Here is a 26,117-nt window from a genome sequence, read left to right on the forward strand (position 1 = left end):
AAAAAAAAAAAAAAAAAAAAAAAAATCCCATAGCATCCCGAGGAGAAACTGAAGGCCAGGTTTTTAGTTTACTCATCCTTACATTACAATGCTTAGCACGACATACAGTGCACAATAGTTTTTGATCAATGTCTGTTGAATGAATAAAGGAAGAAAAAGCAGCTAGATTTTCAGAACTTAGGGGTCATGGAGGTTCTGAGCCCTGGAGGCTCAACAAATGGCCAAACTATGGTGAGGCTAGGGCACAGAGGGCCTTCAGTCCCCAAGAACTTCCCAGATGCTCCCCATCTAGGTCCCAAGTGCCAGCCTTCTACCCTGGGGTCCTGTGCCAGCCACTGGAGGATGGGGAAACAGCTGTGGTGCACATGAGCTTCCATCCAATGACCCTCTTCTTACCACATGCCCCTCTGTCTTTCCCAGCAAGAGAGTGTTGCAGGCAAGCCTCCTTCCTTCCCGCTCAGTAAGAGACCCCACTACAGGGCTCTGGTGTGAAGAGGCCCCAGCAGAAGTCTCAGCAGGCCACTAATCCCCAGGTATTGCCTCACGCCTCATTTCTCCCTCCCACCTCCCAGAGGCACAGGCACAGAGAGCCACGCAGGGCACTTACGCTCATTCTGAATGCTTGCTGTTAGTTCCGACGGGTTAGCATTGGAGAGGGAGAAAAGAAGAACATCGTTATGCACACAACCGCCCAGGCATCCTCATGCCCCAGCACACAGGGAGTGGGCGGGGTGCACCTGGGGAGGGCGCTGAGCACAGGGCTCTCTCCTCCTGGCTGCAGAGCTCAGTGCAAGAACCAAGCAGGGGTGGGGAACGGACCCAGTGAGTGGCTTATGGAGAAGGTGACGCCTCCCCTGGGCGACCAAAACCACAGAGTTGGGCAGAAAGACTGGCTCTGATCAAAGGACAGTGTCACCAGGAAGTCCACGTGTCCCAAGGTGACAATGCTGCTTGAAAGAGGCCTTGAAAGTATTTCCCTCCATCTGATGCCACTGAGGGAAGTGGGTTCCTCAGCCGACAGTGAACAGGAGAGGCTGAGAGCAAGACAGGTGCCAGGAAGGGAGTGGATTGGAACCACTGCTGCAGGGCAAAACTCCAAGATCTCACTTCTCCCATAACACCTTCTCTCCTTGGCATCTCCTCCTTTCCCATCCTATGGAAGACTCTAGAGACAAATGCCCCTTTCATGGTACATTGCCCTATAGAAATCATGCTTCTCAATGGGTTCTCAATGGGAGGCTCCAGGGATGAAGCAGAGTCTACGGCTCTTTTCTGTGCTTTTCACAAAGAACGTAAGGAGGCAGGTGGCACAAATCTCCCCCAGCTCCTACCTAAAGTATGCATATGCTCGTATAGGTGTGCTCCTGTGAAGGTGGGTGTATGTATCTGAGGTCCGGGCTTCTCAAATTTTAACATGCATGTGCATCACCAGGGCGCTGGTTAAAATGCAGGTTCTGATTCAGTTGGGCTGGGGTGGGGCCTGGGACTCTGCCCTTCTGACAAGTGCTCGGGCAATGCCATGCTGGTGGTGTGTGAACCACACTCCGGATAGGAAGGTTTTAGATGGTGTGCTTTTTGTGGGGACAAGGTCTTGGTTAAAATGTGCAGAAAAGAGAACACGTGTTGCTGTGACTTTAAAATGTCTTTTCCTGATGATTGTATCAGAAAGTAACATGGCATTCTCATTTCATGCAGGTGCAGACTATTGTACTGTTGTTGCAGGCTGACTTTTTCAGAGTGAGGGCTCTTTGTGGGGAGTTGCGAGCTGCCAGCATCAGGGCAAAGTCATGATGACCTTGAAGCCTTCCTACCTGACTTGAGTGAGACATGGCGAGGATTCTGGGGGCTTAGAGAGGGCAGCCTGGAGAGGCCAGAGTTAAGCTCAGAACAAGAGGTGCAGGAAGAGCCACAGCAGGAGAGGGAAGAGAGATCCCAGAGGAGGGGCAGAGTGTGGCAGGACAAGGGCCCTGCTGTACATGCTGTGCATGAAGGAAAGTCTTGAGACTAAGACTCATGAAAAGATCCAAAATAATTATTTCGTGTGATCCCTGGAGGACTGAAGAGACATTTGCTTCACCATTTGCCCAGGGCTGCCCGAGCAAGAGACAAAGGAATGAAAAGTCCAGGGGGAAAGCAAAAATCTATGGCTTCTGAACACATGCTCCCTGGAGTTCGTCTCTGCAGCATCTTCATCCATATATGATATTCTTGCCAGGGCCCCAAGAAAGGTAACTCTAGAAGGATGAATGCCAGTTGGCTTGGGTGGGGAGAAGGGGCCATTCTTAGGAGAGGTAGGGCTGTCACTGGGACCCACTCCCCTTGGCCCTTAGTCCAGGCCCTTGGCTTCTTCATTTAGGACATTTTTGGGGTCTCACCCTGGGTAGCAAGCCTGACAAGGGACCTCCTTTGCCTATTCAAGACTTCAAGCCTCTCTTATAGAATCAAAGGCTGACTCAATGGAAAGAGCCCTAGACATTGTTCAGGGAATCTCCAGATCCAGGGAAGAAGTCTCTTGGCTAAGATCATACAGGAAGTTTGCCGCAGAGCTAGAATGAGAACCAGCTCTCCCAGTGCCTGGTCCAGAGTTTTTTTTTTTTTTTTTTTTAAACAAATCCATCCTTGGCCAGAGAGGTGAGCAAGCCAGCTGGGGCCTCAGGACTCTGCTCTCCTTGACATTCTGGAGAAGGGTGAGTGAGAGGGGAGACTGTGGGCGCTGGAGACTCTCAGGGCAGCAAGAGCTGGTTGGATGCTGTCCCCAGCCCCCATACTATCAGGCCAGGGGCCTCTGGAGAATCTACTTGACTAAAGGGATGGCATCTGCAGCCACCACTGTGCTACTAAGGAATTTCTTACAGGGACAGAATCAACCCAGGAGACAAGCTGCGACAGGGAGAAGACAGTGGGGACAGCTTGTCTAGGGATGAGGGTGACCAAGTTCTCACCCAGAGTCACACCACTCACCTTCTATGGAGCAGTGGAAAGTGAATTCCACAGCTGTTCCAGCTCAGCTCTGCAGGGACTGAGGCAGATGCCTGCTTAGTCCGCGAGGTTTCTTTACTCATGTGCCTTTTTTCTTTCCCTGGCTCTGATACCTACGACCTCTGGCACCCATCCCTCAGGAGATGGAGCATGTGAGTGCGTGTGACTGAGGTGTATGTGAGTGGGAGTGAGTGTGCAGGAGTGTGAGCACATATGGGTATGTGAAGGCATGTGTGAGTGTGCATGAGTGAGCATGTGAGGATATGGGAGGGCGTGTGAGTGGGTGTGTGGGTGTGCATGAGTGAGCAGGTATGAGCGTAAGTGTGAGTGTATGTGTGAATGTGCATGTATGTGTGAGAGTGTGCATGTGAGCTGAGGCCATCCTGCAGCGTTATTTGTGATGGAGGTGGGGGGGAATTGTTTCTGCCACTCCTGGGAGGAAAATGCTGTCCCCTGATGCAGGGCCAGGGACAGAAGGGCCAGCAGACTCACTTTTTGGCAAACTCACTCCAGTTGATGAGGCGACTCTTGGCTGTTTTCAAAGTTCATACTGTTCTCCTTGGGGCTGGATAGGGAGGGAAGGAGGAAGGCAGGGGACAGGTGGGAGGGGTGCGTGTGACTCTGCTGGCACAGCAGTGGGAGCTGGAGGCTGGGCCTTCAATGAGGGACTGTGCAGCGGTCCAGGGCTCTGCTCCAGGAGGCCTGTGGCGCCCAGCCTCTCTAGAATAGAAGCAGTGCCTCTGGCCTCGAGACACAGATAATGTCCGCTGAAGGAGCAAACGAGTAGAAGGAACACCTGGCAGGGCGAGAACGTTAAGAAAGCCTGATCTTCCTTCAGCCCAGGGCTAGATGGAGAGCGGGCTCAGCTCAGCACACATAGGAGGTCTGTGGTGCTGGGCCCAGTGAGATGGAGAGACCCGCTGAGGGCAGCCTCTTCCCAGGGCAGCCGGGGCCTCTCTGAAGGGCTTGCCTGCTGTCTTGCATTCAGCTTCTTTTTTCTGTTTGTTTGTTTTTGAGGAATAAACAGTCTTTATGGGCTCAGACCAGAAGCCCATGGGTCTTGAGGACCTCTGTGGACTTGTGATTTTCTTCTCCACGTTCCTTTGGGCCTGTTTCCGCTGCTGTTTCTTCTGGTAGTGGATCTTGGCCTTTTCTCTCTTCTTTTCCTCCAGGGTGGCTATCATTGCCTGGTACTTCCAGCCAACCTCATGAGACAGGTACCCCAGGCAGGCAAACTTTCTCGTGGGCTTCAAATGCTCAGCCTTGAGGGCAGCAGGGACTACCATCCACTTTTTCGTGTCGGGGCAGTGGGATTCCATCAAACACCATGAGGTGGTCCAGGGTGGCCTGACCTCGCTTGGTCTTGTGGGGTAGTATGCCCCGTAGGGTCTGTCAGAAAAGGCAGCTGGGGCCGGGCACAGTGGCTCAAGCCTGTAATACCAGCACTTTGGGAGGCCGAGGCGGGCGGATCACAAGGTCAGGAGATCGAGACCATCCTGGCTAACACGGTGAAACCCCGTCTCTACTAAAAAATACAAAAAACTAGCCAGGCGAGGTGGCGGGCGCCTGTAGTCCCAGCTACTCGGGAGGCTGAGGCAGGAGAATGGCATGAACCCGGGAGGCGGAGCTTGCAGTGAGCTGAGATCTGGCCAGTGCACTCCAGCTTGGGTGACAGAGCGAGACTCCGTCTCAAAAAGAAAAAAAAATAAATAAATAAAAGGCAGCTGGGGGCCTGGGAATGGTGGGGCCTTGGAAAGGGTTGGTGTTCATCCACTTGCAGAGGAAGGCCAGATACTTTAACTTGTTTCCATTGAAATTGCCAGAAATGACAATGCCCTTGCAGTGCATGACCACCGCCTTCCAGCCCAGCAGTACAGGAGGCCCAGGGGATGGCCTCAGCCATAGAGTGCCAGGATCTGCCCCCTCATCCCCTGTCATCTTCGGCGGTCAGCTTGGAAAGTGTTCAGTTTCTGCAGACTCTTTTTGGACATGTTTCCAGGGTCATTGGACCTGCAGCAACCAGGGAGGTGTCATGTGTGTGGGGCATGCTCCAGGCAGCCTGGGTCTCCTGCCCTGACACAGCTAGGGCACCTGGAATGGCATTGCAGAAGGACTTCCCTGTCCATCAGAGAGGTGCTGTGGTCCTATTGCGGCTCTGTCGCTTCCTTGTCTCTAACCCGCAGGCTAAGGATAACACCTATGTTGAGGGTTAGCTGCCAGAACCATGTGCAATGAGGCACATGCAGCACTTAGCTCTCTCCCTGGTGCATGACACCTGCGATTCCAGTGGTTTCTAAGGAGAAGGACTCAGAGGAGGCAGGTGGGGGTGGGACATATCCGGTCCCAAATTTGGGGGTCAAGAGACTCGGGTTCTGTTTTGATTCCACCACCCATTTGCTATGCGACTCTAAGCTAGTAAGGGCTTGAGTTTCCGGGAACACAACATGGGGTGGGGGTCATCCCAGGGACACTGGAATGGGGAGATGGTGGGGAGATCAGGACACTCTCAGCTCTACCCTACAGGTAGGGCTATGGAGAGCCTGACTCCTTGGGGTGTCTGCTGTGTCTCCATTTCCTTAGAGCTTTAGAATTCTTCAGACAGACACCAAAGCCATCTATTTATAGGCTCACTTTGCAGGGACCCCTCACCCACTGGCCCCAGGGATCAAAGCAGCAGGTGAGTGAGTGAGGAGAAGCGGCAGAAGAGAAATGAGCCTTCACCACTTCCCTGATAACCCAATTTCCTCTGCACACCCTCCCACCAGGGACTTGGCCTTACCAGGCTCCTTATTACACTGTCTGCCTGGGACTGTTAATGAGAAACTCTCCTCGAGCCAGCCACACAGACAGTTACCATGGGAACAGGTCCTTTCACAACTCTGCTCTCCTCCCTCCCTGTGCACGTGCACATGTGTGTATTGGGAGGGCAGCAGGGGCTTTGCCCATCTTACCTCTGGGTCTGACTTACAGTTACTACTGGTGCTCTATCATCCAAAGTGTCCCCTCCTCTGGGGCAGCTATTATTGGTGAAGTAGGGTGCCTGGAGGGCTGAGATACCTCCAACTGTTCTCCAAACTATGCTAACTCCAGGACCAGGGGTCTGGCTTTGGAAAGCTCAGGGAGGACTTCTTGGAGTTTGTGTTACTCTCCCGCCCCCCTCCCCAGACATCTGTTAACTGGAGACAGCCCAAGCCAATGTTGGTGTCATGGGGGTCCCCTCTGTTCCTTGACATAAGAAACAGGGGTCAGAGATGGCGTGCTCACATTTTAGCCTGGGGAGGCTAAGACATTTTACCGGAAGTGTCAGAGTTGTGGTAAAGGTGGCACACACCTAACGGCAGGGCCGAGGAGCTTGGCTGCCAATAAATGGGCCATTGCTGAATGCAGCAACAGATATGGTTGGTGGAGACATGGCCGTTAGATTTGCATTTTAAGTCCCTTACTTTATGATTCTGATGGTCAAATAATGCCCCCTCCATGAGAAACAGAATGACAGCGATTTTACTTTTTATCTTTACTGCGGGAAAGTTGAAAACAATGAGAAGGAATCCATTCCTGGTTCTCCCATGTGGCACGATAATGGGGCTCTATTTTAATGTCTCATTTAGCCATATCTTTTGCAAAGATAATTCTGCTCCCAGCCCTTCCTAGGCCTGTGTCCTGCTGATTCCTCCAGCCAAGAGGGCCCGAAGGGTGTGGATTTGAATATATCAGACATTAGAAAGGCAAGTAAGAACTGTGCCACCATACTTGACCCTGGAAACTGCTTTTCTGGGCAAGTCAAGACCACAGAGGACCTGGAGAGGTGAGCAGAGGGAAAAACCCAAGCGGCACTCAGAATCCCAAACTCCGCCACCTCTGGTCCCACTCAGCTGGCTCCAGGCGCCCCAAGCATCAGCTCAGCTACAGCCCTGAGAAACTGGCTCTGCAACACAGTCTCAAACTTTCAAACAGGAGCCCGTGTCAGTTCTTTGGAGAGAAACCCAGCTCTGAATCTCAGAATCCACTGCTTCCCCTCTCCTCAACCTTCTTTGAATGATCTGAACTTTCCTCTGACCATCCCTCCCCTCCCACCGCTCTGCCCAAAATCAGGAGAAAAAGAGAAGAAGATGGGGCAGGACTCACGATCCATAGGAATTTCGATGGCTCCACCAAGACTGAGGAGGCAGAGGAGGAAGGCTGCATGGACCCAGGGTGGCGGTGGCTGCCTGGCCATCCTCGGCACCCGGCCCCGCTCCCTGCTCCCCAGCACTCGGGGTCTTGTCACCTCAAGCTGCTTTAACTGGGCCTCCCGGACAGAGCTCAGCTGTGGAAAGAAACATAAGAGCAAGTGGGTTTTTCATGAACTTGCAGTTTGCTCTAGCAATCCTACAGGGCTTTGGAGGACCCAAGGGCCCCCTTGGTCACAGAGTAATGTTCTAGATAGAGCAGGGTTTCTTAACCTCAACACTATTGACATGTGGGACTGAAAAATTCTTGGCGTGGGAAACTGTCCTGGGTATTGTAAGATGTTTAGCAGCATCCCTGACCTCTATCCAGTAGAAACCAGTACAGCCCACCCCCTTCACCACAACCAATCAGAAATGTCTCCAGACATTGGCAATTGTTCCCTGGAGGGGAAACCCCCCAGCTGAAAACCACTGTTAGAGAAGGAAGGGCAACTCCGCAAACAACAGTCATGAAAACAAACACTGGCCTATTGGCCTGCAGGCCCAGCAACCAGAAGATGCCATGCACCGATCTGGTAAGAAATGCACCAGTCTCACAGCCTCTCTGAACCACATGTGCTGAGTGTGCCTGGGGCTGAGCATATTTGTGGTAGAGGCACAGAGATGAGATCGCACTGATGTCCTCTGATCCCAGGATGAAGGGGGCAGGGTGACATTGGCAGGCCCGGGGAATCATGGGTTAGATAGGTGAAGACATGGTTGCACAAAGGACTTTTTGTCATTTTGCAGAAAATGAATGATTTCTGCAAGTAGTTTGTGCAGCTAAGGAACAGTGGTCCCTGATATTGTCCTTTTATAGATAATGGCAGTGGTAAGATGATGACCACGAAGAAGTGGGCTTCAGGTGGCTGGTAGAATAAACAACATTTAAGATGGTTCAGTGTTCATCCTCAAGCACAAGAAATCATTCCAGGGCTTACAGAGATGGTGTTAAAAATGGTTGTCCAAGGAACCTAGAATGGATCCTTAGAGACAAACCTTTCTTCTCCTCCTCTAGAAAGAGAAGAGCAAGAATGGCCTACAGCTGAGACTCAAATACAGTGCTTTAAGATTACCTGAGGTTCTGAAACATACACTTTAAAAAATTGGTCCAGTTTGCTATTCTACTGTGGTGCCAAGTCAAAGAGGAAGGCAGGAGGTGGCTTCTCCAGAATTCCTCCAGTTTTCCTAGATTCATAGCTACCTATCAGATGGACACATCATTCTCCTGCTCCTATTTCATTTGGCAGCAAATTGAAGCCCACTCTCAATTGTGCACATGCACCATCTCCCATCCACCCTGACTGAGGGTGCAGAAGACAAGAATAGCACTCCAGTGCTTGCTCTCTGGGAGGGCGAGAGATCCTGGGAAACAAGGCCATCCTTCTAGAGACCTGGAGCAGAAAGCAGGTCACTGATTCTTGCAATAGGACAAGGGACTTCCCCTGTGCCAGGATACGGGGCAAACTAAAGGATTCTTATTCACATTTTTGCAGTTTCTATCCTGGAAGCTGGGCCCAGCACCAACCCTCAACTGTGCATATTTCTGGACTCCATCCACTTGTTTCCTTTCCCACTGCCACACCTTGGTTTTGATCACCAACATTTCATGCCAGAGTTACTGCAACAGCTTCCTAAGTGGTCTCTCCACATCCACTTTCCCCCCCGTGGTTTGTTTTTTACTTTATTATTTTTTATTGACACATAATAATTGTACACAGTTATGGGAGGCAGTGTGATATGCCCCTCTGATTTACTCTCCACTCATAACCAAAGCTATTATTTCTAAAGGCAAACAGAAATGTGCTACTCCCCTAGTGTAACTCTCAATAGCTCACTGCTGCTTGGGAGTTAAAGGTAGTGTCCTTGACATGGTTCAGAGGTCCTGCATAATGTGTCCCCTCTGCTAGCTCACTGTTTATCCCTCCCTTGCATCCTGTGTTCCAGCCAAGACTGCTCTTCTGCCAGCTCCCTCAGTACCTCATGCTTGGTCTTGCTTACTGACTTTTGCACCATGAAGCTGTCTAGAACACTCTGTGTCTGCCCTCTCTCGTTAGTATTTTCCAGGTATGACATATGTGTCCTTCATCTGTGCTCCTGCACACACCTTACTTCCCCCATTATGGCACATTTCACTTTGTATTCATTCCAAAAGCCACTTGTCTATCTCCCCTATGAAAATGAAAGCTTCTTTATAAGGGAAGGTACTCTGTCTTGTTTACTGTTCTATTCTTAGAATCGATCATAGTACCTAAAACATAGCAGATTTTCGAAACCGTGAGATGGATGGATATACGGATGAATGAAAAAATGAACGAATGATTAAATGGATGAAATAAGAAGCCATTTGGACCATCACGTGCTTTTAAAACCTCACGTTTCCCCCAGAAAACCACCAGGCGGCGCAGGAGAGCACATGCTGTGGACCTGGGTGGCATACTGTGAAGGCTACTCATTAGTGGAAGACAAAAATCCGTCTCAACACAGACGGTGCTTTCTGGAGAGGAAACCAACAACCTGAAGGAGGGTTAAGAGAGGAGAAAATCTCCCAAGGAGGGACCCTCTATCTAGAAGGCATCACAGGAGGTCTTTGGTTCATCTTCCCAACTCTCTAAGATGGTCCTTACACTGTCGCAGAAAGAATCCACTAATGCCTCTCCTTGGCTTATACATCTCCAAAGACCAGACTTAGATTAGGCAGCTGAACCCTTAGTGCTGAGGGAACCTGCACTAGGGGAAGGCGCAGCAGGGGCGGTGGGGATGGCGCCCGTCAGGGCTCCATAACCAGCATGTTTGGTTTAGGAGCTGCCAAGCAGTAGGAAGTGAAGGGAAAGAGAAGGATATTTTATTTTGGGAATCTTGATAGAACTAGGAAGCCAGAAGCTATTCATTAAAACAGATACACATTGGCAAGAAAAAAAGCCCAATTGTATGGGACATTTTGAATTTACTATTTAACAACAGAGTGGAAAAAGAATCTCAAGATAACCACATTTAGCTGTGTAGCAATTCTCTCCCCTTTCCTCTCTGGAACCTAGTTTTCCAACAAAATCTTACAAGAGGAAAAGAACGTAAAGAACACGAGTTTCATACAGTCCCCTTTCTTTTCAGATGAAGAAACAAAATCGCAGAGAAGGGAAGTGACTGGTTTGAGTTTACCCAGCTGGTTAGTGGCAAAGCTAGAAAAAGAACCCAGGTTTCTTGACTCCTAGTCCAGGGATTTTCCATCCATTTTTCTCTTTTTATGTACAGGAAAAGTACCAGAGTAAGGCTGCTATTTAAAAAAGAAATGTATAGTTTGGCAGTTCCTCAAAAAGTTAGACATAAAATTACCATATGACTCTGCAATTCTACTCCTAAGGTATATGAGCAAAAGGATTAAAAACAGGCATCAAACAAGTACATGTACACGAATGTTCACAGCAGCATCATGCACAACAGCCAAAGGGTGGACACAGCCCAGATGTCCTCTAAGGGATGAATGGATAAACAAACTCCAGTACATACATACCCTGGAATATGACTCAGCCATAGGAAGGAATTCAATACTGACATGCTCCAACTGGATGAATCCTGAAAACACGGTCCGTGAAAGAACCATGCACAAAAAGTCACAGGGAATGATCCCATAGATATGACATCTCTAGGTCTTATCTATAGAATAGATACATACATAGAGACAAAACATGGATTGTCTCTGGTGACCAGGGGCAGAGGGGAAGGGAGAAGGAGGGTAACTGGTTAATGGGTATGAGGTTTCCTTTTGAGATGCAAATGTTTTGGAACTAGACAGAGTTGTGGTTGTACACATTGTGAATGGACCAAATGCTACTGAATTGTGCACTTTATTTAATTTATTTATTTTGGAGACAGAGTCTCACTCTGTTGCCCAGGCTGGAGTGCAGTGGCGCCATCTCGGCTCGCTGCAACCTCCACCTCCCGGGTTCAAGTGATTCTCATGCCTTAGCCTCCCAAGTAGCTGGGATTACAGGCACGTGCCACCACACCCAGCTAAATTTTGTATTTTTGGTAGAGACAGAGTTTCACCATGTTGCCCAGGCTGGTCTTGAACTCCTGACCTCAGGTGATCCATCCAGCTCGGCCTCCCAAAGTGCTGGGATTACAGGTGTAAGACACCGTGCCCAGTTCTGAGCTGCACACTTTAAAATGGTTTATGTTATGTTTCACCTCAATAAAAAAGAAAAGTATAATATTGGTCTCCATTATGTGCTCATAAAGATGGGACAGAGGATGAAGAGGACAGGTTATTTGATGTGAGCATATAAGGGCCCTCAGCTCCCCAGGCTGGGCTCACTCAGCATGGAAGACAGGCACATGGTTTGCAACCCTTCCCATCCATTCTGAGGAAATTTCCATCCAAGTCAAAGGAAGGAGTGAATCCACCATCTTTCTGAGTATGAGAGTTCTAGTACTGAGCTCAAAGAACCCAATGCAGAGTGATGGCAGAGATCCCCTGCCTGAAGGTACCCCCACATCAGCAAGGCTTACAGTTCCCCTGTCCTGATGACCAGGAAGAAAGGTGAAAGGGACAGGCTTGCTAGCCTACAGCAGTCAAGTCCACATTTCCTGTTCAACCTTAGTCATTGCACAGACTTGCCCTATGGCCCAGTCATGCCACCTCTCAGGTTCCTCTCCCAGGCCCTCCAACCATACCAGAGGTGACTGCTTAGGTGCAGAGAAGTGCAATATCCAGATGCAGGGGTGGTTGGTTTTAGTGAGATCACCCTGCGGAGGACCAGGAAACTCCCACATCCTAGGAGGGAAAGTAAAGGAGAGGGGGTAGGTTGAGCCTGAAGAAGAGGGGCCACAGTGATTGTATTCACATGCTGGGAGAGAGTGTAGAATTTTTCTGTCTAGTTCCACAGGGGCAAAGCTAGGACCAAATAGGAGGATGTTTCAGAGAGAGAGGTGCTTCCTTGAGTCACAGGAAGAATTGTCTGATAAATGCAGCCGTGCCACAATACCATTAGTGAAAATTAAACATACTCTAAATATGATATGTTTGAAGGATCCTTTTATATATAATAACACAAGAGGCAGGTTGTAAGGATATAAAATACATGACAGGAGGGCTCATTGCGGGGGGCAGGGGGAGAGTGCAGAAAAGAACAAAAATAAATACAACAAAGAAATAAATCCTTTGTGGATGGATGGTATACTAAGTACTGGAGAACATGATTAATTCAGCTCTTGCATATCTGAGGTCTCCCAATCCCCCTACACACACACACACACACACACACACACACACACACAAACACACATTCATCCATACAGGAAGAAAACAGAATAGAGCTACCTGAAGGTGAAATGTTCTCCCATGTTAAGTACTGTTTCATAAAAACTCCATGGCATTGGTCAGGCGTGTTACTGACAACATTCCCACACAGGAGGAAGGCTGGATGCTTTTCAGAACCATCTGGACACTCTTCAAACATGCAGATTCCCGGGCCCTCAGTCTTCTAGGCAGGGGCCAAATCAGGTTGTAGATTATTTTTTAATGCCCTTAGAACCTGTTAGTTATCTCACACAGGGATGGTCCACACACATGGGCAACCTGCCTGAACACAAGGCCTTTAAATTTGCAAGGCTTGTGAGAGATTCAGATTCAAAATGTCCAAGATGGGGGACACATGTGAGTTTGCTAATGATCCGCCTGGTGGAAGACCCCTGGACATGGTGGTATCTTGTCGAGTTCGAGAGCATTGACTGTGTGGTTAGACTGCCTGGTTTGAGGCCACTTCCCGCTTAAAAGTGCGGGGCGGCGGGGAGGGGGCGGTGCTTGGGCAAGCACTGAGCTTGGAAGCTTTGTATTTATCATCTGAAAAATGGGGATAACAATGGCACCGATCCTAGAGGGCTGCTGTGAGGATTTATCACACAATTCCTATGTAAAGCGCTTGGCAAAGCATGGGGCACAGAGCAAACGCTTAACAAATGTCAGCTGCTGCCCCGAGTAGGTTTGAGATCATAGGGATGAGGGAAGCGTTCTGTCCACCTCCACGACACGGCCACTGTGAGTAGTAAGTGGCTGCAATAATGATGCATCCACGGTCACAGCCCGCTTTGCTGTTTTTCCTTTTCTTCCTGGCCCTGGTTTCTTTCCCCATATTGGGGGCGCCTGGTGTTGATTCCACAAGCTGTCCCTGGCAGACGGATGAGATGCCCGTGGCTCCCATGAGCTGTCGCCGTCGGGAGCTCCTCACATTCCCGCAGCCACATTCTGGGCAGGCTGTCCTGGTGGTCACAACACATCTGAAGTGACAGGGATGAGAGAACACTGGCAGCATCGAGACATGGCTCAGCTGGCAGCTCTTCATCTCCTGGAGCGGAAGCCATCTCAGTGTTGGGCTGCAGTCGGCAGGGATTCATTCACACAGCCGACCAGGTGGCAGGCATTATTCTAAAGAACACACACGTGGACAGGAGACAAAGCCCCTCTGCTCTCATGGAGCTTCCATCCCAGTGGGGAAGATGGTAAATAAATGTTGAACAAAAAATCCAGTAGCAATAAGTGCAACAGAGAAAACACAACTGACCTGCACACGGATGTTTAGCAGCTTTGTTGATAATTTTGCCAAAACCCAGACAGAAGCAACCAGGACGTCCTCCCATCAGTGGATGGAGAAACAGAGGTACATCCAATGGAACATTACTCAGTGCCCAAAAGAAGTGAGCTACCAAGCCGTGGAAGGACATGGAGGAAAGGCACACTACTAAGTGAAGGAAGCCAGTCTGAAAAGGCTGCACACTGTGAGGTTACAACCGCATGACATTCCGGAAAAGGCAAAACTATAGAGATAGTAGAAAGATCTGTGATTGCTGGGGGTGCGGGTTGGGGTATGAATAGAGCACAGAGGAGGATGTTTAGGGCAGTGAAACTTCTCTGTATGATGCCTTAATGGTGGATACTTGTCATTATGTAATACATTTGTCCAAACCCATAGAACTCCAAGAGTGAATTCTAACATAAACTGTGGCCTGTGGGTGATAATGATGTGTCCATGGAGGTTCACCGACTGTAACGAACATGTTAGCATGGTGAGAAATGTTGATAATGGAGGGCACTGTGCACGTGTGAAGATGGGGTGCATGGGAACTCTCTGTACCTTGAACCTGAAACTGCTCTAGAAGTATTTTTTTAAAAGAAAAAAACCACAGTAGTGATTGATGTGATGTGATAAAGTGAAACGAGTGGTCAAGGAAGACCTCACTGTGAGAAGCTGACATCTGACCAAGACCTGAATGGTACAAAGGCACTAATTTTGCAAAGACAGGTCGGAAAATCATCCCAGGCAGGAAGAGCTGCTTGTGCAAAGGCCCTGTGGCAGGAATCACATTGCCCCATGCAAGAAACTGAGAGAAGCCGGTATGGCTGGAGCTTGGAGGGCACAAGGAGAAGAATGAACAAGTGACGATCAGAGAGATAGAGTCCAAGACCTGCTCATGGAGAGCTCTGAAGGCCAAAGGAAGGAGCTTAAAGCATATTCTAAGCATGACAGGAAGTGGCGGTGGGGTTTGAAGCCAGAGTGACATGGTGAGATTTGCTTGTAAATACCACTCTGGCTGCCACATGGAGGGCAGAGTGTCGATGGGCCAGGGTGGAAGCGGGGAGGCCAGGTAGGAGGCTCCACAGCCTCTGAGTGAGGCCAGCCCTTAGTCTGCACTCCAGACACCCCACACTCTTTCAACAAGACCCCCACCCTGTGCAGCCAGCCTCATGGCCACCTCTGGGGTAACACATAAAATACCCAGAGGGGTGAGGACAGAGCTAAAGATTTCTTAAGAGTCTGTTAGTGCTGGGCACAGTGGCTCACACCTGTAATCTCAGCATTTTGGGAGGCCAAGGTGGATAGATCACTTGAGGTCAGGAGTTTGAGACCAGCCTGGCCAACATGGTGAAATCCCGTCTCTACAAAAATATAAAATATTAGCCAGGTGTGAGGGTACACGCCTGTAATCCCAGCTACTTGGAGACTGAGGCAGGAGAATCACTCGAATCTGGGAGGTGGAGGTTTCAGTGAGCCGAGATTGTGCCACTGCACTCCAGCCCGGGTGACCGAGTGAGACTCCATTAAAAAAAAAAAAAAAAAAGAATCTGTTAGTGCTGGGTTTTCACATTGGGTCTGGTGGGTTTTCTGAAAGTGACTCAGGGGTCTTCTTCAAGGAGGGTTAGGTGGAAGGAGAATAGGTGGGACTCAGGACCCCTTCCCACTCTCCCCAGAGTTGCCACTGTTTTATACTGGGGTTTCATATAAGGTTTTATTTGAAGAAAAGACTGCTGAGTGAAGGAAGAACAACAGTAAAGGCAGATTGGGAAAGGAGAGTGACTGGCATAAAGATAGTGTGGGAGGAAAGAACTGGAAACCCTGTGCAGCAGCGTAATGTTCCATATTCAAAAACCCTGTGCCCAGTGGCCGTGACGCATGGGGGCAATGGCAAGGCATGGGCATGAGGAGGAACAGGCCAGGCTAAGGCTGCAGGGCTGGCTTTGGAAAATCCCCCAGGTGTCCCATGCTAGCCTTTGCATTTGTGTTGAGGCCTGGGGTGCCCAGTCTCATCTTCCCCTATCCCATTTTGGATCACTCCTACTTATCCCCCATGCAGACTGAATAGATCAGACACTGGCCAGACTCTAGATGACAGTACAGTCCCGACTCACAAGCTCTGCAGCACCCAGCCCAGGACAGTCAGGCTTGCTCAGTCCTGTCCGCTCCCCTATTTCTTGCTGCCACTTTCAACTCAGAACTGACCAGAGAGCCAAATACATTCCCAAATCAATCACATCAGATGCCCACTTCTAGTTAGCCCATCGTTTCCCAGACACATTTGGAGCCTTCCTTTCACTCATGACAAAGCTTTCCCACTCCCCTGCCTGCCTCTGAGTCTCTGTCAAATGCAGATGATGGTGGCTGACTCCCTTGCTGTAGCAAGCTCTGAATAAATAGCTTCCGCTTGTTCTCATGTGGGTGGTCTTTGTTTATTTCCACACTGTCTTTACGTCAATCACTCTTCTTTCCTAGTCTGCCTTTACTGCTTTCCTTATTTCTCCTAATTCTTTGCCATCTTCCAGGCTCAGGTCAGGTGCTACCTCCTCTGGGAAGTCTCCCTTGGTTTCCCAGCACCATCCCTTCCCACCAAGGCTGGATTAGGTCCTCGTCCTATGTGCTCTTAGAGCATTCTGGAATATGATCACTATAATGAGTGCCAGATTTCAGTGTCAATTAATTGTTTCCCCAACTGCATCATGAATTCCTTGAGGCTAAGACAGTGTCTTGTTCAACCTGCACGACGTCCAGCACACAGAGAACCCTAATACACATTTACTGGCCGCCTAGCCAGCACCCATACTATCCTCCTCCCATCCACAGTGCCCACATTTTTCTTTGGAGAATTCATGTCTACCCCTTTCTCAGAGCAATCCTACACCAATTCCAGGGCTAGGCCCTGATTAGTTTAAGCCAATTACTAGCCTGTCACCACAACAGCTGGTTTAGGAATGGGCATCTCTTCCAGCAAGCAGCAGTGTGATTCATGAAGACTTCTGCTGAGACCTCTGAGAAAGAGGAGTTTCCCCTCTTCTGAAAAAGACCCTGTGGTTATCTTCAGTAAGAGGAGAGGCTGGAGCTGTTAGGGGTGGGAATGGGGGTCTCCATGTGGAATCTGAGGATAACCCAGAAAGCAGAGAGAAGACATAGGAAGACTTAATTCTTCATGTCCTTGTTTGAGTTACTGATTGAGTATTTTCTGAAACAAACCTTACTGTGGGTTTTTAATTACATATACATTTACATTAACAATTCTCTTTAATTTGTAAGCCAATTAGAGTTGAATTTTCTATCACTTGCAACTGGCAGTGCTTTCAGAATCAGAAATGCCCCTAGAATGCTGGTTGATGCCTACCTTGCTGCCACTTTCTGTATAAAAAAAGCGTCCTTCCTCCTGCCCACCTCTACCTGGATCCAGCCCCAGCTTCCGCATGGATCTGCCCTTGACCATAAAATGTTGCCCTCTCCAGAACTTCCACACTCTCCTCAACTGGCTCTCTGACTCAGCAGAGAAACCTCTTTAAGTTTCTCCCATCTTTTATTTTTTTTTTTTTGAAACAGTCTCACTCTGTCGCCCAGGGTGGAGTGCAATAGCGTGATCTCAGCTCATTGCAACCTCCACCTCCTGGTTTCAAGTGATTCTCCTGCCTCAGCCTCCCAAGTAGCTGGGATTACAGGCACCTGCCACCACGCCCAGCTAACTTTTATATTTTTAGTAGAGACAAGGTTTTACCATGTTGGCCAGGCAGGCCTTGAACTCCTGACCTCAAGTGATCCACCCACATCAGTCTCCCAAAGTGCCAGGATTACAGGCATGAGCCACCATGCCCAGCCTCTCTTATAACAAAAAGATCCTTCTCTGTATCCCACAGCCTCCCTATATATGCATATTTGAATTTTTTCTCCATCTCTTCTCTTCTGAAAGCTTTTTCTTTTTTGGCTTCTTCCTTTCCCATTCACTCCTCATGCTCCTCTAACTCTCTTCTCCTGACCTCCCATGAGCTGAGTCTAGTGTTCTCAGTCTTTATTTTGCCAAACCTCCTGGAGGTATCAAAAATTGTTAACCACTCCATCTATCCTAACATTCTTTCCTCCTTGGCCTCTAAGACATCACTTTGAGGCCCCGTCTTGGGTCTGGCATTTATAGCCTCCATGGTGGCACTGATAACATGGCTGGATTCTCTTCTTCTGCCTAAAATTCAGTGTCTCCATTGGGCTCATGTGCCCCCATCTCCAGTCCCCATCTTTGCTGGTGGTACCCACCCAAGTCATCCAAGCCAGACACCTGGGAATTGCCTTTAAAACCCACCCCTTTTCACAGCCCACACCCAGGCATCAAGGCCCTCAGACTGCCTACTTCCCAATGCTGCTCATTCCATCTCCCCCACACTCTTCCCATCTCACCTTTCGCATACATGTCTCACACACTGTGGCAATAACCTCCTAGTTGGTCTCCTCCATCCAATCCATTCTCCATATTGTGATTACAGTGACTTTTCTAAACCCCTGATCTGATCATGTCAGTGCTCCTCCGAAAACCCTTCCATATCATCCCATTAATCTATAAGATCAGACCCATGCTTCTGAGCACAGCACTCAAGGTTTTTGGAGATCAGGCTCCTGCAGGTCTGTCCAACCGCCCCCCACCCTCCCACCACCAACCCCAAATGCTTTTTAACTGCACGCTGTAGCACACCATCTGTGCCTCCATACCTTACACATGTGATCCCCTGTGCCTGGAAGGATCTTTCCTCCTTGCATGTGATCAGTTCCTACTCAGTCTTCAAGACTCTGCTCAGATATCTGCTGAGTGAAGAATCCTGCGCTCCCGCTGTGACAGTCGACCACAAACCTGCCTCTCTGGGGCACGTGGCACACTGCAGTAAAACTATGTTGAAACTAAAAGTGGGAAACATCTGTAAACATCCAGATAGTGACTATCTTAGGCTTTGTGAGGCACGCGGTTTCTGTCACGACTACTGAACTTTACCTTCGCAGTGTGAAAGCAGCCACAGACAGTGAGTGAACAGGCGTGTCTCTGTTCCAATAAAACTGTACTGACAAAAACAGGCAGATAGTGGTCTGGACTTGGCCCAGAGGCTGTAGTTTGCTAACTTCTGACTTAATTTTTCTCCCCAATTCATGAAATTATTCTTTTTTTTTTTTAAATGCCCTTCGCAAACACTGTCAATCTTTGTGAAATTCTTGAGGCTGACATCGTGTCCTGTTCATTCTTGTGTGCCCAGTGGCCAGCATAGTCCCTGGCAAGGAATATTTATGGAATGGAAGATCCAAGTAAAGGTTTCAATCCTGCCACTTATCTTTTACATTTTACTTGTTTTCCAAGCCTTTAAAAAATCTCAAAATGGAAATAAATATTACTGCATTACTGACTTTTTCAGATGGTTGTTATAAGAACTAAGTGAAATACTGCACAGGAACATAAAGCTGTTTTTACTTTTTCTTATTGCATTCCTTCATGACAAACTCAAGTGACATCACTAAAAGCAAGACCTTTATGTTTTCTCTGAATATAGGGTAAACGTGACCCAAGGGAGGCCTATATTCTGCCTGTCAGGGGCTGCTCTGGGGCTTAGCTGCAGGCCACACTCTGCCTTATAGTATCCCCTTATTCTGGGAGTGAAGCCCAGAGTGAGGTTGCTCAGCCCATGTCTCCTCTCCCACTTCACTTCACTTGCCTTCTTCCAGATTCCTCAGGTGGCCTTGGTCAGAGTGAGAGAGAAAAGGGGATATCATGATAGAAGAATGGTTTAATGTTCTCCAAAGCCTGTTGAGGACTGTTTTTGTGTTAGAATAGGATCAGATGACTGACTGGTAGTAGATACAAGAAGAAGGATGGCATCAAGGTTTCTGGTTGGGAAACTGGACTAGGATGACTCTAATAATTGACACCAAGAATACAGAAGGGAGAGTAAGTCTGGTAGTCACCGGGGTAAAGGGAGATCACAAGCATGGAACAGAATATATTCAGTTTGAAACGTCTAAGAGCCATGAATGAAACAGTTCTTCAGGTATTCCAAGGTTGTGCCCATGAATTACTGCCTAGGGATACACCAATAGATTGCTGCTACCAAGGCTGCATGCCAGCAATTAGTTCTTAAAATAAACTAATCAAATGACTAGAATAGTACTACAAGAACCAACTGAGAGACACATTCACACATCACTGCCACAGGAAATTGTGGGGGAACAAAGAGATAATAAAAGCCCAACAGAGCCAATGCAAAACTCAGCCATTCTGCATTGGATTAAAAAAATGCAGCAGGGCTTATTATTACAGCTGCCTGGAAACAACTTGTTCAGGACTGAGAGAGAGGAGCTGAAATAGGAGGAAATAGAAGTATACAGAATTAAGGAGTATGCATGAACTCTTTTCAGATCTCTCCTGGAAGGATCTTTCCTTCTTGCATGTGATCAGTTCCTACTCAGTCTCAAGACTCTGCTCAGACACCTGCCGAGTGAAGAATCCTGTGCTCCTGCTGTGCCACTCGACCACAAATCTGCCTCTCTGGGGCATGTGGCACATTGCAGTAAAACTATGTTTAAACTAAAGGTGGGAAACATCTGTAAACGTCCATTCCCCACACCCCGCCATCCACCCCATCCCCCTGACCCATGTGAACTTAGCCAAGGCAGGGAGAGGCAGGCTAGGCCTGCTGAGTGCTATCAATGGTTAAACACACAGCCCCTCACTCCTCTTTAAAAAAAAGATCTTATTTTTTTTAAAGAATCTGAAAAGAGTTCAGATTTATCCCTCATTGGGTTAGAGGGTTCCATGTGGACAGGCAGCAGCTCCTTTTAATTGGAACTCATGATCATATGTATTTGTCAAGAAATTTGTTCCTAATACAAAGTAATAATGTTTGCAGAGCAGCTCAGGTTATTAACACTAGAATAACTACATTCTCACTCATATTCTGTTTTTTTTTTCTTCTTCTTGAAGAATAAAGAACCAGTGTGTGTCCTGCCTGGGCCTAGTTAGTCTCTATCACATTTGTCTTGGCAGAAAAAGTCATCCAGGAATCTGAGGGATAAAATCTGCCTTCTCAGAGCAGCCCTCAAGCCCCTGTATGACCCAGCTCCTGACCCCCGTGTGGCTTCTTCTCTCCCAGCATCTGCCCTCCTATATCCCCACACCAGCCTCCAGGCCTTGGACCACCCTGTATAGGCCATGTGCTTTCTGCACCTCCTGCCATCTCTGCTCACAATTTGCTGATGCCAGAAATGCTATTCTCTTCCTTCTCCACAGTGAAAATTCCCTTTCTCCAAGGCCCTAAGTGGGCCAACCCTCCATAACAGGGCCCATGCCTTCCTACTGAAAGTAAGTGGCAATTTCTCTTGTGCTTCCTAGCATGCCCCATGCTCTGTTCCAGTGGTCATTTCCTCCTGCCTCATGGGATGAGTTTCTTATTCCCAAATCCATCTCCTGCATCGGACTTTGAGGTTAAGCTCAGAGTCCATGTCTTGTCTCCCCTGAGACAGTACAATAAATACTCATGGGATGAGTGAACAGCCATCCTATCAGATGCTTCCTATTACTGGGAGATATTTCAATAGCTCATCAATGAATCAGTATAAATCCTTGGTTGCCATAACACTGGATAGATCTGTTGTACAGTATAAGCTTGAGTAATAACAGCAGCAGCAATAACCTAACAATAACATCTAACCAGCATCCTGTCCCTGCAGCAGAGCCTGCCCCGGCTCAGCAGACATGCTCATCTTTCTTTGTCAAATCTTCCCCTGCTGACTCTCAGAGCTTTCTGTCTGACCTGTCAGGGCCACACTCAGTGTCACCGTATTTGCTCCACTCCACGACTCTCAGAATTGAGGGATTCAGACACCCCAGGCAGCAGCCTCAGAATTGCCAACACCTCCATTCTCAGTCTCTTCCTTTCTTTTTCATCCTGAGCTCTGGCTTAGCTGCACTGGGTTCTGAAATCTGCCTTCAGCCCAGGGATCGGCCGGGTATGACTGAGGGCCACCGTCCCCTGCTTCCCCTCCTGCCCTCTGATCCCCGTGGCCATCTCCCTTCCGTCTCTCCCATCCTAAGGAAGGAACGATGCAACAGATGGAGACCCAGCCGTGCTCCATTCCTTCCAGCTCACAGGCATCTGAAGGCCAGGGCTGTGAGTCTCCTAGGAAACTCAAACTGTCCCCTATTGATGCCTAGCCTAAGGAGACAGAACTCCAAGCAAGCGGAGAAAGAGGGATCTCTGGAAGAAAATAAGATTAGAAGGGGAAGAGGCAAGGAGGGACTCCACAGCTCCCACTCCCCAGAGCACCTGCCACAAAATGATATATCACCACATCTCCTTTATCCCAGACGAAATGATCCCATGTCTCAGCATCTCCTAAGAAAGTCAGTCTGCCCACACAATCCTCCTGCCTCCCCTTTTGGAAGAGGCAGTAACTATACCAAACTTTCCAGGGCAGGACTTGGCAGCAGAGGAAAGCACTCACCAGCCTGTTTCAGGACCTCGGCCTCCCCCACACTCAGAGAGAGAAACCCAGTTCCTGGCCGGTGTGGGGTCAACCAGTAGTCGTCTTCTAGAATTTTCACTTAGCCCAGGAAACCTTGTATATGGGATTTGACTCCCCGCTTTCCCCTCCTCCCTCCTCAGGGTTGGAGTGGGGTGGACTCCATCTGCTTGGTGGCTGTGTTTCACGCTTGGCTCCCTTTCACTGTCAGGGGGAGAGATCTGGGAGGAGTGAGGGGCTGTGTGTTTAACCATTGATAGCACTCAGCAGGCCTAGCCTGCCTCTCCCTGCCTTGGCTAAGTTCACATGGGCCAGGAGGAAGGGGTGGAGGGCGGGGTGCGGGGAATGGTATCAGGTGGTCCTAATTCCCTCCTAGGGAGGGGGTGGAGGGGGACACCTGGTTTTAGGATTAGGGATTTGGCTGAAAAACAGCTGTTTCCTGCTCAACACTGGGAACTAATCTATAGGTTGAAACCTAAACCTCTTGGCTATTACTAAGCTGGGGAAGAGGGAAGTGTTGGGAAAGAAGAAAGGGACTTTTCCCTCCAGGTGACCACCATGAAGATCTAGTGAATACCTCAGATTCACACCAGGCTCTCTAGGGGCAAAAGCTCTTTATGAGGCACCGTGTTATTCGTAAGCCACCAGCAGGACCAGAGCCCCACAAGAAGCCTGAATCCACCAATAAAATGCAGCCATTTCTAGGGTGGGAGGTGCCTGCATCTCACTGCCACACCACAACTAGCTGGGTTATCAAGCCATATAGCTTGGACACAGAGACGTCTGTGTTCTTTGTTGTAACTCCATTGTGTGGGACTGCCACAAATCTTTTAACCATCCACTTGTTATGGACCTTTAAGTTGTTTTTCTTTATTTCCTCCCCCATTACAACAACGCTACAACTCACGTCCTTGTATTTATATCCCTAAATATGGAGAAAGTGTGGTTGCTGCTTCATGCTGTCTCTTTGACCCAAGGCCAACTAACTGGAGCTTGGCACATTGCAGCCTGGCACAGCAAGGAAGTCCAAGGTGCATAGGTGTCCCTGGTCCACAGCCCAGCTTTGTCGTTGACACCCACACCACACAGACTGGCAGTCACTGGGTACACTGGGGAGGACAATCACCAATGCTACAATCCAGACAGCTTTCTACGGTCTTTGGGGCTGTGGGATTTTTCCTCATTCATTCATACTCATTCATGCTCTGAGGGGCAGGACTAGGAAACATGCATGACATGGAAAAGGTGCTCAAATGTAGTCAGTATACCCTCCCAATTAGCTGATCCAACACCCTGTGAAGGGCTGGCTTAAATAAGATTTGTGGATTATCTGTGAGTGGATGTATTCAGGCCCTACTCCCTGGTCCTGCTAGTCACTGACAGCCTGACCAGTCTCCTGCCATATAAAGATTAGCAGGTAAAACAGGATCTAAAGAAAACAAAAGTTAAGGTGTTACCGCTAGGGTGTATTGCCTGCCTCCACCTGCTGAAAAGCGAGACGCGAACTCCCTCCTCTGAGGAGGAATTCTGACTCCACCACCACGGAGAAGAGCCCCCACCTCTCTACAATTCAAGAAGCCAGCTTCTCACTTGCCTTGGCTCCCTGTCTGCTCCCCTCAGGGAGGAAGTTTTCACAGCAATTAGACACACATCCTTCTTCACAGCTGGAGGGAGAGGCTTGTGAAGTTCCCCAACCCCCTCCCGGCTCCAAGTGGGTGGAGAAGGCGTGGGGTATCAAGGCGTCAGGCAGCAGCTGTCTCCAGGGGCTCTGTCATTAAAGAAGAGTGGTCAGAGGGAGGGGGATGGTGAGGTGGGGCATGATAATCTTGTGTGACAGGTCCCTAAGGGCGGGGACCCAAGATTTGGAAAGGATAAGGAGGAGGGACCCAGGTGGGAGGGAGTAAGCAGCTGAAGGTAGAAGTCCAGAAAGGGGCCTTGGAATTAGCATTAGAAGGTCTAGGGCTCTTCAAAAGGTCAAACACAGAGCTACCGTATGACCCAGTAATTCCGTCAGATGAATAAGCAAAATGCAGTATATCCATACGGAGGAATATCACTCAGCCGTAAAAAGAAATGAAGCACTGATGTGGCGAACTCTCAAAACATCTTGCTAAGGAGAAGAAGCCAGACACAAAGACTGCATATTGTATGATTCCATTTATAGGAAATGTCCAGAATAGGCAAATCTCTAGAAAACAGACTAGTGGTTGCCTAGGGCTGGGGGTGGAGGTGGGGAGAGGAGTGACTAACAATGGCATAGATTCTTGTGGGGGCCTGGGAGTGGTGATAAAAATGTCCTAAAATCCATTGTGATGATGGTTGCCCAAGTCTATGGGCACTAGAAATCACTGAATTGTATCTATCTATCTATCTATCTATCTATCTATCTATCTATCGATCGATCGATCTATTTATTTATTTATTTTTGAGATAGAGTCTCCCTCTGTCGTCCAGGCCAGAGTACAGTGGTGCCATCTCCGCTCACTGTAACCCTGCCTCCAGGGCTCAAGTGATTCTCCTGCCTCAGCCTCCCGAGTAGCTGGAAATACAGGCACCCGCTGCCATGCCCAGCTAATTTTTGTATTTTTAGTAGAGATAGGGTTTCACCATGTTGACCAGGCTGGTCTCGAACTCCTGACCTCAAGTGATCCACCCGTCTCAGCTTCCCAAAGTGCTGGGATTACAGGTGTGAGCCACTGTGCCCAGCCTGAATTCTTTAATTTATATAGTAAATATTATAACATGAATTGTCTCTCAATAAAGCTGTCATTTAAAAATAGTAATAAGGCAAGGCACTGTGGCTCAAGCCTGTAATAATCCCAGCACTTTAGGAGGTGGAGGTGGGTGAATTGCTTGAGTCTAGGAGTTCAAGACCAGCCTGGGCAACAAGGCAAAACTTCACCTCTACAAAAAATACAAAAATTAGCCAGGCATGATGGTGTGTGGCTGTGGTCCCAGCTACTCAAGAGGCTGAGGCGGGAGGATCACTTGAGCCCAGGAAGCTGAGGCTGCAGTGGGCTGAGATTGTGCCACTGCACTCCAGCCTGAACAACAGAGTGAGACCCGCTCTCAAAAAAAAAAAAAATATATATATCTATACATATATATACACACATACACATATACATATATACACATATATACACACATAATATACATATATACACACACATATATATACATATATATGAAAAAAGAATTGCATAAGGACTTGGAAGGCTTTGTTAGAAAAAAAAAAACTATGATACTTTGAAAAGGAAAATGGATAAATTTATACATACAGTTTCAAATGTTCAAAGGAATTAAATTAACTAAGTTTATTGATGAAACCAAACAAGTGATTGCTAAAATCTATAAGATTCATGAAGAAAACTGTAAAACTTGTTGATTGAATAAAAAGTTTAAGGAGTAATTAGGTTTGGGGATTTGTAATTTTAATATATTGAAGAACGGTTAATTAAAAAAAAAGACTGGGCCGGGCGCGGTGGCTCAAGCCTGTAATCCCAGCTCTTTGGGAGGCCGAGATGGGTGGATCACGAGGTCAGGAGATCGAGGCCATCCTGGCTAACACGGTGAAACCCCATCTCTACTAAAAAATACAAAAAACTAGCCGGGCGAGGTGGCGGGCGCCTGTAGTCCCAGCTACTCGGGAGGCTGAGGCAGGAGAATGGCATGAACCCGGGAGGCGGAGCTTGCAGTGAGCTGAGATCTGGCCACTGCACTCCAGCCTGGGCGACAGAGCGAGACTCCGACTCAAAAAAAAAAAAAAAAAAAAAAAAAAAAAAAAAAAAAAAAAGACCTAGGGCTAAGGTCTTGTATGTCACCTTGAGCAAGTTACAAACTGTCTGGTCAGTCTCTA

At 48.4% G+C, this 26,117-nt stretch overlaps 1 protein-coding gene and 1 pseudogene across 21 annotated transcripts in view; both read right to left on the reverse strand.

Moving 5' to 3' along the window:
- Positions 1-26,117, reverse strand: part of NFASC (neurofascin) — a 204,655-nt gene that overhangs the window by 76,647 nt on the left and 101,891 nt on the right. For 14 of the 21 annotated variants that reach the window (XM_017881006.1, XM_017881015.1, XM_017881008.1 and 11 more), the window contains 2 exons: positions 7,105-7,285; positions 608-625 (listed from right to left, as the gene is read on the reverse strand). In XM_017881006.1, coding sequence (XP_017736495.1) covers positions 608-625; positions 7,105-7,285 — 199 coding nt within the window. The remainder of the gene's footprint in view (positions 1-607; positions 626-7,104; positions 7,286-26,117) is intronic. The other 7 variants (XM_017881014.1, XM_017881013.1, XM_017880997.1 and 4 more) reach the window with 1 other exon arrangement.
- Positions 2,790-4,917, reverse strand: LOC108535108 (putative 60S ribosomal protein L13a protein RPL13AP3; annotated as a pseudogene).

This window comes from Rhinopithecus bieti, unplaced genomic scaffold (genome assembly GCF_001698545.2).
Source record: "Rhinopithecus bieti isolate Rb0 unplaced genomic scaffold, ASM169854v2 scaffold_12049, whole genome shotgun sequence".
Lineage (NCBI taxonomy): Eukaryota > Metazoa > Chordata > Mammalia > Primates > Cercopithecidae > Rhinopithecus > Rhinopithecus bieti.